This window comes from Acinonyx jubatus, chromosome B4 (genome assembly GCF_027475565.1).
Source record: "Acinonyx jubatus isolate Ajub_Pintada_27869175 chromosome B4, VMU_Ajub_asm_v1.0, whole genome shotgun sequence".
NCBI classification, from domain to species: Eukaryota; Metazoa; Chordata; class Mammalia; order Carnivora; family Felidae; genus Acinonyx; species Acinonyx jubatus.
Window position 1 is genome coordinate 45,073,670 of NC_069387.1, and position 18,778 is coordinate 45,092,447.

The window sequence follows — 18,778 nt, forward strand, 5'->3', positions numbered from 1 at the left end:
ATTTTGTCTTACAAATAGATTTCATTTATTTTAGTGAGTTGTGATTTATTCCAGGCAACTTTATGAAGAATTCTTCATTCCAGATGGTGTAATACTGAAGCAAGGGCTGAACTTAAGCTTCTCCCAACTTCTCTCAAATTCTGTGCTCTTTGCACCCCTGCAATTTTACAGCTCTCACAACTCTTTGAACTCCAGTCCTATGCCAATATTCCATTCCTAGGCCACCAAACAAAGCTAACCTGAGCAGTAGCCCATTTTGTAATCAGTTATTTTGGTGGGTAACTTTTCCTTACAATACTGCCAAAGCAGTATTGGGAGCTGACTCTACTTCATTATTATAAAGTCAACACTTGTGACTCTCTCTAAAAAAATGTGTAATGCCTCAAAAAGAAAAGGATGTGCGGTAGGGACAACATCAGCATTATCAAGACAAGATGCCTAATCTCTCTCAGTGGCCATCATCTATTTATGTAGGGCTACATCAAACCCACTACTTCGTTCTCCTAATAAATACTTCCACTTACTTACCTGTAGGACCTATGAGTGGAAGGACTATTTGAAGAATAACCAAATTCCATAGTGTAATGTGATCGCTCTGTGGCTGGGGATGGCGGAGGGTTCAAAATCTAAATGGAACAATAATTAAATTATTACAATAATTATTACAATAATAATAATGCCAGATAAAGACCATTAGACTTTCTTTACACTCTCTTCCTTCATCTGTTTGTATTCCTTTCCCTTACACAGTTAGCACAATCTTTCTTTCAAAGAACTGACCTCAAATAGTGCTTCAGGAGTGGGGCTCTCTACTCCTTAAGATACAATTTCATCATGGCTAAACAGTGCAAGGTAATAAGCAGAAAATCTATAATCTGTAAGTCACTGGTTTAAGTTCAGCACAATAGGGTTCTGATTTTTTAAAATTATAAACGTTTAGAGAAAAATCACTGACGTAGGAGAAATAGCAGGCATGCTTCCTTTTTTGGAAGGTTACAGAATGAAGGTCATCCTAAGTCTCTCAGGAGATACTATTTAGTAGTTCTACTTTTACCCAAAATATGAAATTACTGTCTAGTGCCTTCAAATATGCTGGTTAATACACAGTAAACTTAAAGACTTTAAAAGTGCTTGCATGGTGGTGGCAAATCTTTCCTAGGAGCCTTATATGCCTAAATAGTATACTAAAAAACTTTCTAAGCTACCATCACTAAGCACCCACATTTAAAGAAGTTAAAAGTCTAGGATCCTATTTATCTTAGCATTCAAAGTGAAACAAAGGAAAACAGACTGCTTACTGCAGGGAAGTAAGTGCCTTTGGTGCTTGAAGAACTACTTGATGATGCTCCTGTGACATGAGCTCGGTCATAAGGGGGTCCACTGCTTCCCCCCATGATACTGAGGGAGCTGATCATTGATTTACCTCGAGACATTCCTAAAATGAAGGAGGATAAATACTGAAGATGATTAAGATCTATACAAATTATTTTTATGTATAAAATATTTTTATTTAATACTAGGATTACAAATACCAATAGCCAAATAGTTTGATTTTAAAACAATCTGTGCTCTCGTTTCATAACAATAATTGAAAATGCTTAATGCAGAAGGGAAACGAATGTTCTCGAGAAGTGAACACTTCCACTGAGAGCTGGCCTAGAACAAGGCCAAGAATAGCTCTCATCCCTTCCCCCCAAGGATAGAAGCAGCACTCTTCAAAATAAGAAGTTTTCAACTTTAGAGGATTTGCAGAAGAAAAGGCCTATGGAGAGTGGAGGCTGTAAAGCAGGGTAGACTAAACAAGAGATGTGCTCAAAAGGAAACTAAATCCACTTTTAAGGGCATGAATACAAAGTACGGGAGATTTTTCATCTTTTTCATCTAATGTATGCAAACGTTGTTGGAATCACAACCACCAATGCCAGAATTCTATTTCTTCTCACGTGACTTCCCATATTCCACTAACTGAAACTAGGTACAGCAAAATAAGGAATCATTATCATTAACAGTTTCAAAATCCTGTTTACTTAGAGTTACACCCAGAATAAGTTCTTATTTTCTGACAGCTTTTGCCGGGAAACTCCTTCTCCATATTCATTAAAATAATGGGGGGTGGGGGCTTCTTTTCACTATGGGCACCAGAAAGCACTAAAAGAAAGCTGTACTTTGCTAGAGCAGTATCGTCTACTCAAGTACCCAGAATTTCTGGCTACTTGGCTATGCCAAAACAAACCTGTTGTCAACCCAGCTATTTCCAAATCTTTGTTTGCTGAAAAGGAATCCTAATCTATTTTTTTGCACCTTCAATTCCTGTCCTCAGTGGTCCTGAGGTCTCCTAATAGTGCACCTAAAGGACTTGTGGTTTATGACGCTTTACCAAATGTCTAGCTTTCACTTTCAGTAGAGTACATCCAGAAATGCAGTATATGTAGTGCATGCACTAAATGCAATCAGTGTATATAAATGTGTACATATTTGCTTTATATTTTTTGGACAATTTCTACTAAGATCTAAGATCTTCTGTATAAAGAGTGCTAAAAGTAAAATAAAATATTTATTCTTATAATTTTTTAAACCCAAAGGAGTCTAGTTTGAAACAGACTCTAGGCAGTATCTTGTTTCTATAAAGGAAACTTGGCAATGTTGCCAGGACCCAAGACTTGATTCTCAATGGGTCAGTCTTAGCTCACCTGGAAGAGATCCTGACAAAGAACTTGGGTGTGGCACATAACCAAGGGGCACAGAAGCTGGTCCATGAACTACATAGTCATTAGTCATGGTTTCCCCATCTCCCTTCATACGTGGACACAACATTCTCTGGCAGATGAAGTATATGGTTCCAGACACAAAAATGGTGACAATTACTCCAATAACTGAACCAACTGTATTGGTGGCCTGTGGAGCTGGTTCCTCAGTTGGATCTAAAATGAGAATGCAGTACAGTTATATAATGGAGAAACAACTGCAGACTCAAAATAGTTATTATGAATACATGTACACCATGCCCTATGGGTATATAAATACCATTAGAAATCAAAATGAACTATCCTTAAGCGAAGATAGAAATAAAACGATACACTGAGAAGTATATCTGCAAACTGATAACAAAGATGTAAGTGAATTATACTTAATCATTAAGCTTTAATACAGAGACAGTTAAAATTTATCCTACTTTATTATTTTTTTAATGTTTATTTATTTTTGACAGAGAGAGAGAGAGAGAAAAAAAGCATGAGCGGGGGAGGGGCAGAGAGAGAGGGAGACACGGAATCGGAAGCAGGCTACAGGTTCTGAGCTGACAGCACAGAGCCCGACGTGGGGCTCGAACTCACAGACCGCGAGATCATGACCTGAGCCGAAGTCAGACGCTCAACTGACTGAGCCACCCAGGCGCCCCCATCCTACCTTATTTTTTTTAATTATTTATTTATTTAAGTAATCTCTACACCCAACATGGGGCTCGAACTCCTGACCCCGAGATCAAGAGTCGCATGTTCCTCCAACTGAGCCAGCCAGGCGCCTCATCCTACTTCATTTTGTATATCATAAAATAACAGGGTTATTTTGAAATTTCAGAGAAAATTTTAGGGCCAAAAGGGATGTACCTAGAAAAGTCATCAAATGTTTTAACTGGAATAACAAAGAAGCCAACTCTGCACCAGCAAGGCACGAGCTCTGAGCCTGATTTTAGGTTTGAAAAGTGACATATAGGCCTGGTGAAGGGAGATGAGAAGCTAAAGATGAACATTAGCTCTCAGGCCCAATATGCTGGTACCTTCAGGGTAAGTCTAGTTGCCTGAGGGCAAGAAACATAAGGTGTCTGGTACCTGAGTGCGTGAGGACTTAGAAAGGTGAGAGCATGAGAGAACCAGAGGAAGACCCTGCCCGTGGCATTCACCTTCATCAGATCCCTGAGCTATCTGAGGCTTTAGAAGCAGGTGGCATCAATATTACAGGTAGAGGGAAACAGCAAAAGGCCTCATCAGATTCAGAGTATTACTCTTCTATTTAGAAGGAAATTCCTTCCATTCCGAATAGTCAGACTGTATCTCGCAACTGCAGATCTTTTAAAAAACCTTCCTTCTGTTTCATCTTACCTTAAATCTCCCACCCACAGAGTTAAATTCAGCCCCTAATAGATTAAATAAAAGAAATGAAAGAAAATGGTATCAGTAAATTACAAAATATGCAGGGGCTGTCAGTTACATATTTTGTCTGTGGACTCTGGGGTACAGATCCTCCCCAGTCCTTGTGAGCAACCATCTATCGTATTCCCTTCCAGTGCCTTGGCATTGCTTTCTAAGGCCAAGCGTCGAGACAGAATAGTTTATATTCACTATCTCCAATGCTTAGTCTCTGGGTCACATCCTAACTCACTGAAATCAGGCTCCTATCCTCATCGCCACAGTGAAACTAGTCTGGCAAAGGTCAGAGTTCTCCTATTTGCCATTTTCACTAACTCTTCATCTTACTGACCTCTCTAAACATTCAGTACTGCTGGCTCTATGTTTTCTTCTCAAAAATGTCTAAACAGTATCCTTCCAAGATACCACTCTCTTAATTTTACTCTCTCTGATTCTTCTTTTTTCTGTTTCCTTTTGTTGGCTTCCTTCTCTTCTGTTGCCTCTTAGGTACAGGTGCTTGCCAGACTTCCTTCTATCTTCTACTATTTTCCTCTTCTACGTAACTCTCCGAGAGACTTCATCTACTGCTTCAGCTTTAATTATCTTTAACAGTAGAGGCCAAATCTCTCTCCTGAGCTACAGACCCATACAATCGACAACTTCCTGAATAGCTTCAATGGGATAAGCTCATCAGCAACTTTGAAGCGACCTGTCTACACTGCAGTCGTCTTCACCAATATCTGACATGTTTCCTAGATTCCAGGGGTAAAGCAGATCATAAATAAATGATGGCACCCGTGGCAAATCAAAAGCATTTAAATTAAACTTAAATTTAAAAAATTAATAAAAAAACCTGTATCAGGCAAACATTACATCTGAGCCAAGATATGGAATGGTCCTTCAGTTTTCAGTCCCTGCTACATATTCTAGTTAATGACTCCAGCAACTCGGTGAGATACCTATGAGTTAACCTAAACTTATCAACTACATCCAAGTGGTTACAAAACGCTTTTTACTCTATTTCTGAGATAGCTCTGAACTCTATCCCTTCCTTTCCACCACCACTGCTCCTCTTGATTTAGATAATCATCTTCTGCCTAAACTACAATCGCCTCCTAAGAATTTTTAAATTATAGGCTCCAAGTAATTAGATGGTGAAAAAAATTTAGTGGGTTACAACAAGCATTTTAAAACAGAAAACTTCAGAATACATTCTACATAATATAGGTAGATACTACCGCATGACTCCTTTACGTGTGCACCCCCATCTTTGTACTCCTCTTGAGGTGATCCAAAAAGTGTGAAAGCAACCAATGTGTCATTTAGCTGCCTCTAATCTTATGCTGGCAATGCATCTGCTTTCACAGCTTTCACAATTACATAGCCATGCCGGTCCTTCACTTAAGTTTGTCAATGGCTGTTATTCTGGATGCTGTCTGGGCTTTTTAGAAGAAAAGCAGAGTCTTCTATGATCTCACCCTTAACGTATGTTCTTTTGCTGATATCCCTCCTCAAGACATAGCCTACATTTTGGCATCCCATTCACATGTAGTTTCCCAGAGGTGCCTGTTTCACTCTGCTTTTGAATAGCATATTCTCTCTGCTTGGAATGCAATCTCTCCACTTATCTGTACAATTAACTCTATTCACTGATCAGTACCCAATTTTAAGCACCATTTTTCTAAGATGTCTTCCTCGATGAACCCTGTTTTTATTCCTGAAGATCTGACCACTCGCTCTGTTGTGCTACCACTCGTACAGATCTCTACAACGGCACGTTTAGTATCATTTACCACACTCCTTTATCAACAGTATCTACTATGAGCCAAGCTATATATTTTATATACATTAAGTTATTTAATTTTCTCACAACCACCAGGCTAAACATTATCTTCATTTTAAAGATAAAGAAACTAAAGTTTGACAGTAAATAATTTGCTGGTAAGAGGTGGAGCCAGAATTCAAATCCATCTCTACTTGGCTTTAAAATCGCTATTTTTATGGCGCCTGGGTGGCTCAGTCAGTTAAGCGTCTATTGGTTTTAGCTCAGGTCATGATCTCACGGTTTCATGAGTTCGAGCCCCGCGTTGGGCTCTACGCTGGCAGTGCAGAGTCTGCTTGGGAGTCTCTCTCTCACCATTGTTCTCTGCCTCTCCCCCACTCACGCTATCTCTCTCTCAAAATAAGTAAACTAAAAAATAATAATAAAATAAAATCACTATTCTTACTACAACCTCAACCATAAGAGACTCTGAGAGAGGGAGAGAGAGAATCCCAAGCAGGCTCTGTGTTGCCAGTATAGAGCCTGACGTGGGGCTTGAACTCATGAAACTGTGAGATCATGACCTGAGCCAAGATCAAGAGTTGGATGTTTAACTGACTGAGCCACCCAGGCAACCTATGAGTAAAGAGCTTTTAAATGAATTTTATCTAAATTTCATTAAACCAGTTTGACAGGGTAGACCTGATTTATGCTGAATTCCACTCAGAACTAAGTTTATCAATTTGGGATATATTTTATGTCAGGGCATGGTCAATAGTTATGAACCCTGAAGAAACTATGGGTTATGTACCCTAGAGTCTTTAGGCCTAGGGGTATAAGATGGCCTAAGTATCTTCAGGCTACATTTTAAGGAAGCTATTAAAGTCACTGAGAAACTAGTAGAAATATGTCTAGAAAAAAATGAGAGATGATAAACATCAGAAATGATGTTCAGAAACTCTCAAGCTTATGCCACCAACTGATTTCTACATATCTAAATCATTTGAGAATTTCCTAACTCTAGTTGTGGCAAAATAATACTTATTCTTCTCTGATGCTTTCCTAAATGTTTCTGTGAAGAGTTTTGTGCATAAGAAAACCAGTGTCTTTAAGGAATTATTACAAGCAAAACATAAAAGATCTTGGTACAAATAACTAGCTTAACATTAATGCTTATTTCTTAATAAGGAAATTCTAAGTGAAACACATCTTTAAAGAAAAAAAGTATTTTAAAAAGTCTCCCAGAAGCGTAATATGTAAGATTTTAGTCCTACTTACAACAATCCAGTTCATCTGATTTGTCACTGCAATCCACATTATGATCACATTTCTTATGTTTTCCAATGCACTGACCGTTGGAACAGCGGAATTGATCAATTAAACAAAGCACTGGGAAAAAAATGCAAACAATTTTCTTATTTTCATTATCATGTAAAGTGAAACTCTGCCAAGAGACAAAAAGTACTTTCTGGGTACAAATGAAAAACAAATTAGACTTTAAAATATAACTTAAAAATTATTCTCTAGAGATTTCCATTGGTAGAGAGAAAAAAGTGGAAAAAGAAATCCAGCAGGAAATTTCCTATTTTGCTCTACTCTGTAAAGAATTAAAGAATTCTATCTATGTGCATTTCTAGATACTAAAAAAGTTCTAGAGAATTTATTTGCTCATTTTTTACCACGTAAAGGTTAGTAGTGCAAAGAGGAAAATGTGAAATTATTTTTCATTGTAATAAATTAAGCCACTACTTCAGAGCTCACTGGAAACAAGGACTACTTACCACTGAGCCAAAGCAATACTCTGAATTTCAAACAACTGAACATTAATGGGAAAAAAAGACTACACAGCCAGGCCCTAGGAAGTCTGGATACCTTCACAGTTCTTCTCATCTGACTTATCCTGGCAGTTTGCATCTCCGTTGCATCGGAGGGCACCATCAATACACTGCCCACTGGCACACTGGAACTGGGACTCCGAGCATACAGGGCAATTGAGCTCATCACTGTGGTCTTCACATTCAGTAAACCCATCACACCGCCAAGCCACAGGGATACAGTCAATTTCTCCGGTGAAACAAGTAAACTGCTGAGGAGAACATGTTGGGGGTTCTTCAAATGACCAAGGGGGAGGGGAGTGACAAAAACACAACAGTCACACAAAGGTGCAAACACACCTAGTGAAGCTCATTTAATATTAACATGCGCAAAACACTTTTTAATAAATAAAGTTTGTAAACTATCCCTACTAATCAGAGAAGTACAATTTTTACACTACCACATTTAGATTCACTAACTTGCAAAACTATAAGGCAGAAGTTTTCTCAAATATTATAATTCAAGTAGGATTATTTGCAATCCATTATAATCTGACACATAATTTAGGAATAATCACTATAATCACCAACCTCTAAATATTTTAAAGTTAGGGAAAGCACTTTGAGTTGTAAACTCAACCCAAAATGGAACACCATTTTAATTTTAATTTAAAAGAACTGACAAATAAACTACAGTTATTTACACTTGGGTATTTGGCAGGAAGTTTTTAAAAAATGAACCAGTGAGGGGCGCCTGGGTGGCGCAGTCGGTTGAGCGTCCGACTTCAGCCAGGTCACGATCTCGCGGTCCGTGAGTTCGAGCCCTGCGTCGGGCTCTGGGCTGATGGCTCAGAGCCTGGAGCCTGTTTCCAATTCTGTGTCTCCCTCTCTCTCTGCCCCTCCCCCGTTCATGCTCTGTCTCTCTCTGTCCCAAAAATAAATAAAAAACGTTGAAAAAAAAAATTTTTTTTTTAAATAAAAAAATAAAAAAATAAAAAAAAAATGAACCAGTGAGCCTGTTACTTCAAGGAAAATAATGGCAAAATCATAACACTGTACTTTTGAAGCATATTGTAACAATGGAGCTTTCAACCAGAAATTATAATTTTGGACAATCTGTATCTAACATGGTAAGTTTGACAGATTCCCAGTACTTAAAAGTTTTTTCTTTTTTCTTTTTTAATGTTTATTTTTGTGAGAGAGAAAAAGAAGAGAGAGGAGAGCGTGGGGGAGGGGCAGAGAGAGAGGGAGACAGAGGATTCAAAGCAGGCTCCACACTGACAGCAGAGTGCCCGACGTGGGGCTCAAATCCACAAACTGTGAAATCATGACTTGAGCTGAAGTCAGACACTTAGCTGACTGAGCCACCCAGGTGTCCCTAAAGTTTTTTCTAATGAGACTGGTAGTGAGATAAACATGGGGTTTTTGATATTGAATAATGAAATTCATCAAAATCTGAAGATCTGGGAATTTTTGGTTGGAATGCTAGTATTTCCAAATGACCACAGTGTAAGGTTATAAAATCAGGTCTGGGTAAAATATCCAATTAGAGGACAAAATAGATCAGTGGATTTTAATTTAAGAGAGTATGAAAAGTTCATATGGTTTCAAATTCCACACTGCAACTAAATCTACAGTAAACTACCACTGGTCAATACCTGGTGTAGAATTCAAGATATATGTATAATTATTTTAAAAGACTATTATTATAGTTTTCTATTTTCCAACTACATTTCAGGCTAAATTTCCTCATATATTTCAACCCAAACTACATATTACAACAGATTGAATGCAGAAGTAGACATGAGAATCTGGCCTAACATTAAAAGAGATATACAAAAATGTAAAAACAATGCCACATTTCTCACTAAAATTACTTTGCTTTAGAAAATATTGTTATAAATTTTAAAAAATAACTTTTAAATATTTATGTATTTGAGAGAGAGAGAGAGAGAGAGAGAGAGAGAGTGCACGCTCACAAGTGGGGGAGGGGCAGAGAGGAGAGACAGAATCCCAAGCAGGCTCCACACCATCAGCGAAAGCCCGATGCCAGGCTTGAACTCACTAACTGTGAGATGACCTTACCCAAGATCAAGAGTGGGGCACTTAACCGAGTCACCCAAGGGCTCCAATATAGTTATAATTTTCTTAACAGGTTTAACTTTAGAAAATGTAAGCGCTTATTATTATTATTTTTAACAAATTTTTTTAAAGTTCTTGGTTTTAAATTCTACTACAGTAAATACAGATAAACATAACCCATGCAAACACAAGCTGTTTGGGGCCCTTTTAATTTTTAAAAATGTAAAAGTTGCTAAGGCCACTTTGAGAATTGCCATTCAAGCCCAATTTCCTTGTTTTGCAAATAAGGAAACAGGCTCAGAGAGACTAAGTGACTGCCCAAGGTCATATAGCTTCCTACACAAAGGGATAATTAAAAATAAAAGATAGGACCAAAAGGACAGCCTCTCTAGTTTTAGCCCATTGCCTTTATATCCCAGGTTCCTGGACTTCATTTAAAACCTTCTCTCTTAGTAAATTCTCTAGATAATGTAACTTTGTTAATATCAGAAAACCTCTTATCTTTAAAGTAGAGAATACTGGGGCAGCGCCTGGGTGGCTCAGTCAGTTAAGGGCCTGACTCTTGGTTTTGGCTCAGGTCATGATCTCATGGCTTCATGGGTTTAAGCCCCACACTGGGCTCTGTGCTGGCAGCTGGGAGCCTGCTTGGGATTCCTTCTCTCCTCTCTCTCTGTCCCTCACCCACTCACGCTGTCTCTGTCTCTAAATAAATAGACAAACAAACAAACAGACAAAAAAACTTTAGAGAACACTGCAAATTACAGGTGAACATTTTACGTGGGGAATTTGAAGTATTATTTATAGAGGGAATTTGAGCCTATTTTGTATCCAGCACTATACTAGATCATGTGGAGAATAAAAATAGGTAAAATAGGGTCCATGTCCTTAAAGAGCTTATAATTTAATCTGGGGCTAGGAAGAGAAAGAGACTAATGAATATAAAACAAAACATTACTCTGAACTGTATGTCAGGCAAACTGTGGTAACAAGAGTTACAATTCAGAGAAAGGGAGGCAGGGACAATAATGGCTAGTGAAGGTTTAAAGATCATGAGAAGACACTCCTTGAAAAATAAGACTTAGGACGGCATGCAAGAAGAGAACTACATCTTTGAAGTACCGCAAGTAAAGCCACAGAGGCAAAACAAAACAGAACAAAACAGAACATACAACAGTGGTCATCAAACTCTAAACAGCCAAACGAAAGTAAAGAGAGAAACGAAAGGAGATGGACAGGTAAGATGAGCTCAAATGAAAACACATCTTGAGGGTCAGGAATTAAGATTCTGTGTTTCATTTACCTCCACTGTATAATCAATGTTAAATCACACACACACACACACACACACACACACACACACACTTTTTTAAAGATTTTAAGTAATCCCTACACCCACCATGGGACCTAAATTCACAACCCTGCGATCAAGAGTCATACCAACTAAGCCAGCCAGGCGCCCCCGCAAAAAAATGTTGTATACAAACACTGACTACGGTTTTATTCTTAAGAACAGAAAAAATGAAAACAATTAAAATGTCACTCAACATGAGAAAAAACTGTGGCATATTATCCAGTGAAACACCACTCAGCAATAAGAAGAAAAAAACTACTGATACATTCCACTATATGGTTGAATCTCAAAAATAATCTCAAAAATATTAACCAAGAGAATCAGACACAAAAAGAATACATACATTGTTATTCCTTACATAAAATGCAAGAACAGACAAATCTAAATTATGGGGATAAAAATCAGAATAGTGCTTACTTCTGGAAGAGAACCAGCTGGAAAAGGGCTCCAGGGTACTTTTCTTAATGACACACTGTATATCTTGAGTGTTGGTAACCCATTTGTTAAAATGCTTTATTAATGTAATACATGCATTTAAAAATTTTAATACATACATTGAAAATAATCACAAAATATGAAGAAAAAAAATCAAAGTTCTTTTAAAAGACATTTTCTTTAAAGAAAAATTTCTTTAATGTTTATTTTTGAGAGAGAGAGAGGGAGACAGAGTGTGAGCAGGGGAGGGGCAAAGAGCGAGGGAGACACAGAATCCGAAGCAGGCTCCAGGCTCAGAGCTGTCAGCACAGAGCTTGAGGCGGGGCTTGAACCCATGAACCTTGAGGTCATGACCCGAGCCAAAGTTGGATGCTTAACCAACTGAGCCACCAAGGCGCCCCTAAAAGACATTTATTTTCTAAATGGATGATGGTATATTTGACTCAATTTTATCTATGTTATCATTACATAAAGGTAAGCATTTCTAAGATTTGCCTTACTAGAGTAATAATAATCTAGCACCTTGATATGGGAACATATCATTGCTCTTTTTTTTATTGTGGTAAAATATATGTAACAAAGTTTACTATTTTAACCATTTTAAAGTATGTGGTTCAATGACATTAAGTACATTCACATTATTGTGCAACACTTGTTATTCTGAGGGAAGATACTTCAAGAACCAGAGCTTAACTTTTACTGTGTACATATTTGATCTCCCCAACTAAACTGTATGCTCTATCTCGAAGATATTCAAATCTCCTGTAGTCCGAGCAGAGTGCCTCACAGGTGCTACTAAATACATGGTTATTTACTTATTTTTTAAAGTAAAGTTAGAAGAATAAAATATTTTTATAACACCTTATCAACAACTTTTCTGAGTGTATAAACCAATCTTTGTTTACAGAAACATGTATTTAAGTAGTTGTTGTCATAGCAGAAAACACCATTAAAACTTTTTTTTCTACTTGAGCCAAATTTTGGCTACATTTTTACATGAGCTTATGGTCATAATGTTTAATAGCTGTATAAACTCAGTTATTTAACCTAATTTTCCTATCATTAGAAATTAGATTGCTTTCAGATTCCTGCCACTGTAGAGAAAGAACAGTTTTTTTCTTTCAGTTGAATTACTTTAGAATTATCCACAAGAAGATTATTTCTGAATCAAGGGAATGAATATTACTATGGTATTTAATGTTACCACAATATGCTTTAAACAAGGGAATGTACCAATTTGTTAATGCTCTCATGAACGACTGAACCAATTTCACTACAACATTATTGTAGTGATATCTTAAAAAAATTTTTTTGCTAGGTAAATAAGTAAAAACAATAGGGAACTACCAATAGATTTGAATAAAAGAATATTCTTTTCACTGGATACATTCCCAGCAATGATACCTAAACTTGGTAGAATCTAGAATTCAGTAGATGGAGATTATAGGAGGTAGAATTAATTCATTTCGTTACTCTCTGGGGTGAAAAAAGCTACTTTATAATTAGGAAATACAGTCATTCACAAGATGAGTTCCCCTCCCCCCAAAAGGGCACTTCCTCCTTAGTCCCAAGATTAGGTTACACTTATTACCTGTCATGATGGATTCACTCTCCGAATAACCCAGAAGGCTAGGATGATGCAGATGAATGGAATACAAGTGACTAATCAAGTTAGGAGAAAGAGCAATTTCACTGACAATTCACAGAATGCTAGACAGTTATGGAACATGTTAAGTGGCACTTGGCCTTGCACAAGAAAGTAACGTATTTACCTCCACATGATAGCTCATCCTGAAGCAGAACCAAGTGCATGGGGCAAGAGCACCTTGTAGTACCATCTCCTTTTACAAGACAAATATGTGAACAGCCACCATTATCCTGAGCACAAGGGTGCTGTCCTGAAAAAAAGAGAAAAGAAAAGAGAAAAAGGGAAAGGGAGGGAGGCGGAAAAGAGAGAAAGGAAAGTAAGGGAGGGAGGGAGGGAGGGAGGGAGGGAGGAAAGAAAGGAAGACAGTTCAGTCAAAATCTATTTATGAACTGCCAAGAAAACCAAATGTAAAATTACCTCGGATTTTAATTTCACTAGCAGTATAATTCCTCACTCTAATCCCTACAAAAAATTGCAAGAAAATGAGAGCAATTTTAAAATGCAAAATACTTGTATTTAACCACTGTCTTTAAATATTTGTATCTAAAATAAAGTTGATTATTGAAACTAAAAACATTGTTAGGGAGAATGCAGAAACCTGGGTTTTTCTATTTAAAATATAAAAAGTCTTCTAAAGATTTTAACTCAGAAATTCTACCTTTATAAAAGATGATTTTACTTAAAAACCGTATTATTTTAATGAAATATAGAAATAATAAAATACAGAAAATTAGAGTTGTTATATTAAAGAAACTTAAGTTCACATGGATTGCAACCACTCAGAGACAATAAAAACTATTTGCTTGATCAACTGCAAAAGGTAACTTGCAATGTTACAAATGTTTAATTTCCTTATATTTAGGCTAAATTAAACTAATACAAAGTTAAGCAACTTTTCAAAATCTGTCTCACAAGTTGTATTTAATAGAGTTGCTTTCAATTTTCTACTTAGCCTGTGTTAAAAGTAACTTGACATCTGTCATCAGAATACCAGCATCTAAAGTAGCCACCCATTTATCTTCTGCCTTCTCAATAACACATCACCCCACTTTCGGTGTGTGTTGATGAGATTGAAAGTCAGCTATCTATAAATGCGAAGATGTGCTATACTATATAGATGTCTCAAGAGAGACATCAGTCATACTGGGTACTAGAATGCACAACCTACATAGCACAAACTTTATTCCATGACACATTTGATAAAAATCTCACTCTCTTTAATGTTATTAGAAATTGGAAAAAAAAAGGGTTTTCCAATTATAAAACCATATTTAAATGTTGATTATAAAAAAAAACATTCCCCCTAAAATTCTGAAAATCTCCATTGAGATTTTCTGCAATAAAATAATCATTTGTCAACTGACTAAACAGCTTAGAAATTATTGCCTTTTTTATTTATTTAAAAAAATTTTTTTTAATGTTTATTTATTTTTGAGAGAGAGACAGAATGTAAGTGGGTTAGGGGCAGAGAGAGAGGGAGACACAGAATTTGAAGCAGTCTCCAGGCTCTGAGCTGTCAGCACAGAGCCTGACGCGGGGCTCAAACTCACAAGCTATGAGATCATGACCTGAGCCGAAGTCAGATGCTCAACTGACTGAGCCACCCAGGCGCCCCTATTGCCTTTTTAAAAAATGTTTATTTTTGAGAGAAAGCGTGAGTGGAGAAGGTGCAAAGAGACGGGGACAGAGGATCCAAAGTGGGCTCTGGCTAATAGCAGAGAGCCCGATGCAGGGCTTGAACTCACAAACTGTGAGATCATGACCTGAGCCAAAGTTGGGACACTCAGCCGACTGAGCCACCCAGGCACCACGAAATCATTGCCTTATTTCTATTAAGTGTTCAGCATTAAGTCACATGTCATAACTTAGAATGACAACAATTCTAATTCTCAAATACCCTGAACTTCTAAAGTTCAGGAACAGTGACAACATAATGAAGACCTGAACGAGCAAAGGTGCTCTCCTTCTGCTATTCTCCTCTCATACTCCAGTTTGATTTGAAAGCATTGTGCTGAGAAGTTAAGGAGTTTCAATAACTCTCTCTTTAATATTTCATTTAACATTAGCATTCCTGGTACAATCACATAAAACCCGGAGTAGTGATTGCTATGAGGGGTCTTTTGATACTAATAAGAAATTAGGGCAAGATGATAAGCCATATTAAAAAGTTTCCAGTAGGGTTAAAAAAAAAAATTATGGGTACTTTTCTAAGCTGACAATTGAAAAATTTACGCAGGAGGAAAAAACAAACACTTGTTAATCACAGTCTTCTCTAAGTTTATTTCAAAAACTTTTGAAATAATTTTTAGTTGTTTTTGCTTCATAAGTTATTCCAAGATAACTATATTCATCATTATATAATTTTTGTTTTAATTCAAACTATGGGGGCACAGGGAACAAAAGAAATATATACTTTATACCAGTATTCTTCAAGGGGCTGAAGGTGAGAAAGGAGGCATGCAAAGAAGAGTCTGCTGTATCTGGGGCAATTTTTGAAAATGAACAAAACCATTGCTTTCCCCACTCCTGTTTTATGGGGAAATGATGTTTAATTTGAAAAAGTTCCCAGATGGGTTTGATGTAAGGTTTTAAAAACACAGAGTTTAAAAATTGGCAAAATTAAAAGTGCACAAAAATCTGTCAAAAAAAAAAAAAGGTAAGACGACACAGAAGAACATCTTAATTCCATCTTAATCTCTTACAACAAATATGAATCCTGCAATTAGCAGTATGTCATCAGCACTTACTATATTCCTGTAGGTTCAGCTCCTTTACTGCATGAATGTCACTAAGCTGGGCAATTCGAGCCTGGACTTTGGTTCTACCCTCTCGACCTGTCATGTCAATTTTTTCAATCATTTGCTGCTGCTTGTCAATCCAATATAGCCAGTTTTCAAACACAGTCAGTCCCACAGGCTGCAAGATATTGGAGTCTTCTAATACTATCCGGTTGGCACCTTGGAAAGGAGAACATTCAACAGCAATGATTCATGTGGGTCAAGTCATGCATTCAATAATTACTGATTGAATACCAGTTAGATTCTAAAAGTACTGAAAAGGAAAATATGGTAAGTAAGCTCTTTACCACAAGAATTAAAAATCATTCTGAGAAGATATATATATCAGAAAACAGATTAGACACTTAAGTACAAACAAAAGCAAGTAAGTGCCCAACACACAGTAAATACTTTAGTTCATAGAAACATGGACAAAAACTTAAGAGTAGTTTTCAAACATTTTTAAAAAGCAAATTCTATTCTTCAAATTAAACTTTATGAAAAGCCTTAACATATAAAACAGATAAAAATGGTACTTCTCTGGATAAAGCAGAAAAAAACAAATCAAGAGCAACAAAACCCTGAAGAGCAGGATGCTTTTGATGGGGGCAAGGCATTCATAGAACAAAAAAGAATCCCTGGAAATTAAATATATGAAAGCTCGAAAAAAATCCAACAGGAGGGTTTGAAGATAAATTGGAAAAACTCTCTCAGATAAAGAGATGGAAAATAAGAGAGAAAAATACTCACAACATCTGAGGAAAAATCAAGATTCAACATCTGAGTAAAAGTTCCAGAATGAGAAAACAAATCATTAAAGAAACAACATTAAAAAACAAAACAAACAAAAAAAAAAACAACCTTTCTAGAACTGAAGATGTAAGTTTCCAGGGGTGCCTGGGTGGCTCAGTCGGTTAAACATCCAACTTCAGATCAGGTCATGATCTCACAGTTCATGGGTTCGAGACCCGTGTCTGGCTCTGTGCTGACAGCTCACAGCCTGGAGCCTGAAGCCTGATTTGGATTCCATATCTCCCTCTCCCTCTGCCCCTCCCCTGCTAATGCTCTGTGTCTGTCTGTCTGTCTGTCTGTCTCTCTTTCAAAAATAAACATTAAAAACAAAAAAAAGATGTTAAGTTTCCAGATACAAAGGACTCACCTAGTAACGAGTTCAATGAAAAGAAAGAAACAGAAGAGGGAAGTCAGGGAGGGATCACACAAAGGCATATTATCATTAGATTCTAGAATATTTAGGAAAAAGAAAAGATGTTAAAAGTGTCTGGAGGGGAAAATAAAGGATCATATACAAATAGTTGGGAATCACAATGACATGAGATGGTTGAAGACAACAGAGTTCTGCCTTCAAAACGGGGAGATAAAAATAGTTATGAAACATGAATTCTATACATATCCAAATTATCAATCAAATGTGAGGGGAAAAAATTCAGACAAATAAATGAAAATTTTTAACCTCCTATGAACCCCTTTCAAGAAATAATAGAGGATGCATTCTACCAAGAAAAAGAAATTAGCCAGAGACATGGAATCCAGTAAATAGGATTCAGCACCAAGGAGAAAGGCAGGTGCATTCCCAGGATAACAGTGAAAGGAAGTTGGCCTAAAAAAGCAAGCAAATCCAGATTGGAGCAAGATGATAAAGAAATTCAAGAGGTATGCTTTCAATTAAAAAGAAAAAAGATGGATTGCTTGATCCATCTGTATGTACTGAAATAATATTTACATTAGACAAGATTAACTTCAGGGGGGAAAAAAGCTACAGAAGGCAACACGGTTAAAGGTAATATTTTCATAGCCATAAATAACAATTAAGTATGAACTTAAAAATTATGATATAACTATCCTGGGAGGATAGGAGGAGAGTTCATATGAGTATTTTGGCCTTATATGGTTTAAGACAGCAAAATCTTTATCTTCTATTAAATAAGTCAACTTGTGATGTCTAAAATTGAAAAATGGAGAAATAGCAGCTTTAAGCAAGTTATTTTAAAATAGATGCCTCAGAGTGGGAAGTGAGTATGTAGGAGAACAGTAGACTTATTTTCTGTTATAACTGAGTATAAGCATTTGATTTCCACAAATATTTACATGTATTACTTTGATGAGATTAAGTTAAAAATAAGAAGAAGAATGAATTAAAAGGATTAGTTGTGCAAGGATGGTTTCAAGTGGACCACTGAGAAAAAAAGAGCTGTCAACAGTGTCACTGCAGAATCCCAGACATGATAAGGACCTGATCTACTTTGATGGCAGTGATAAAAGGGGAAGTAAAACACTGGAACCAACAATGAAGATACGCTTATTTATTCAACAAACTACGCATGTACTAAATGCAATCCAGTGTAAAAGGCTCTGCGGCAGGCTCAAAATATGAAGCAGAAAGAGATCCCAAGATAAAAGTGTATGATTATCTGTGAATATACAAGCAAGGAAAAAATAAAACTACCAGTTTTACACTAACCTTTTTCAGAAAACAGAAAAAGAGGAAACATTTTATGAGGTCAACATAACCTTGATGGCAAAATGCCAAGTACACTATAAGAAAGGAAAATTATAGGGTAATCATTCTCATGAACACAGATACAAACCCTTAAACAAAACATTAGCAAATCAAATCCAGCAATATATAAAAAGGAAAATGTTATCATGCCGAGTTTGATTTATTCTAGAAAACTAGGAACAGAAGGAACTTTCTTAATCTGATAAAAATGTTATCTACAGAAAACCTTAGCAAACATAATACCTAATCATGAAGTATTGAATGCGT

General features: G+C 36.7%; 2 protein-coding genes across 4 annotated transcripts in view; one reads left to right on the plus strand and one right to left on the minus strand.

The window, feature by feature from the left end:
• LRP6 (LDL receptor related protein 6) overlaps positions 1-18,778 on the minus strand; it is a 175,917-nt gene that overhangs the window by 6,902 nt on the left and 150,237 nt on the right. For all 3 annotated transcript variants that reach the window (XM_027035576.2, XM_027035577.2, XM_053225836.1), the window contains 7 exons: positions 15,964-16,173; positions 13,341-13,466; positions 7,759-7,995; positions 7,165-7,275; positions 2,691-2,921; positions 1,299-1,435; positions 529-626 (listed from right to left, as the gene is read on the minus strand). In XM_027035576.2, the coding sequence (XP_026891377.1) occupies positions 529-626; positions 1,299-1,435; positions 2,691-2,921; positions 7,165-7,275; positions 7,759-7,995; positions 13,341-13,466; positions 15,964-16,173 (1,150 nt within the window). The remainder of the gene's footprint in view (positions 1-528; positions 627-1,298; positions 1,436-2,690; positions 2,922-7,164; positions 7,276-7,758; positions 7,996-13,340; positions 13,467-15,963; positions 16,174-18,778) is intronic.
• Positions 3,860-18,778, plus strand: part of LOC113592969 (uncharacterized) — a 209,131-nt gene continuing 194,212 nt past the window's right edge. The window contains exons 1-2 of the mRNA XM_053199618.1: positions 3,860-3,956; positions 7,794-7,964. Coding sequence (XP_053055593.1) covers positions 3,860-3,956; positions 7,794-7,964 — 268 coding nt within the window. The remainder of the gene's footprint in view (positions 3,957-7,793; positions 7,965-18,778) is intronic.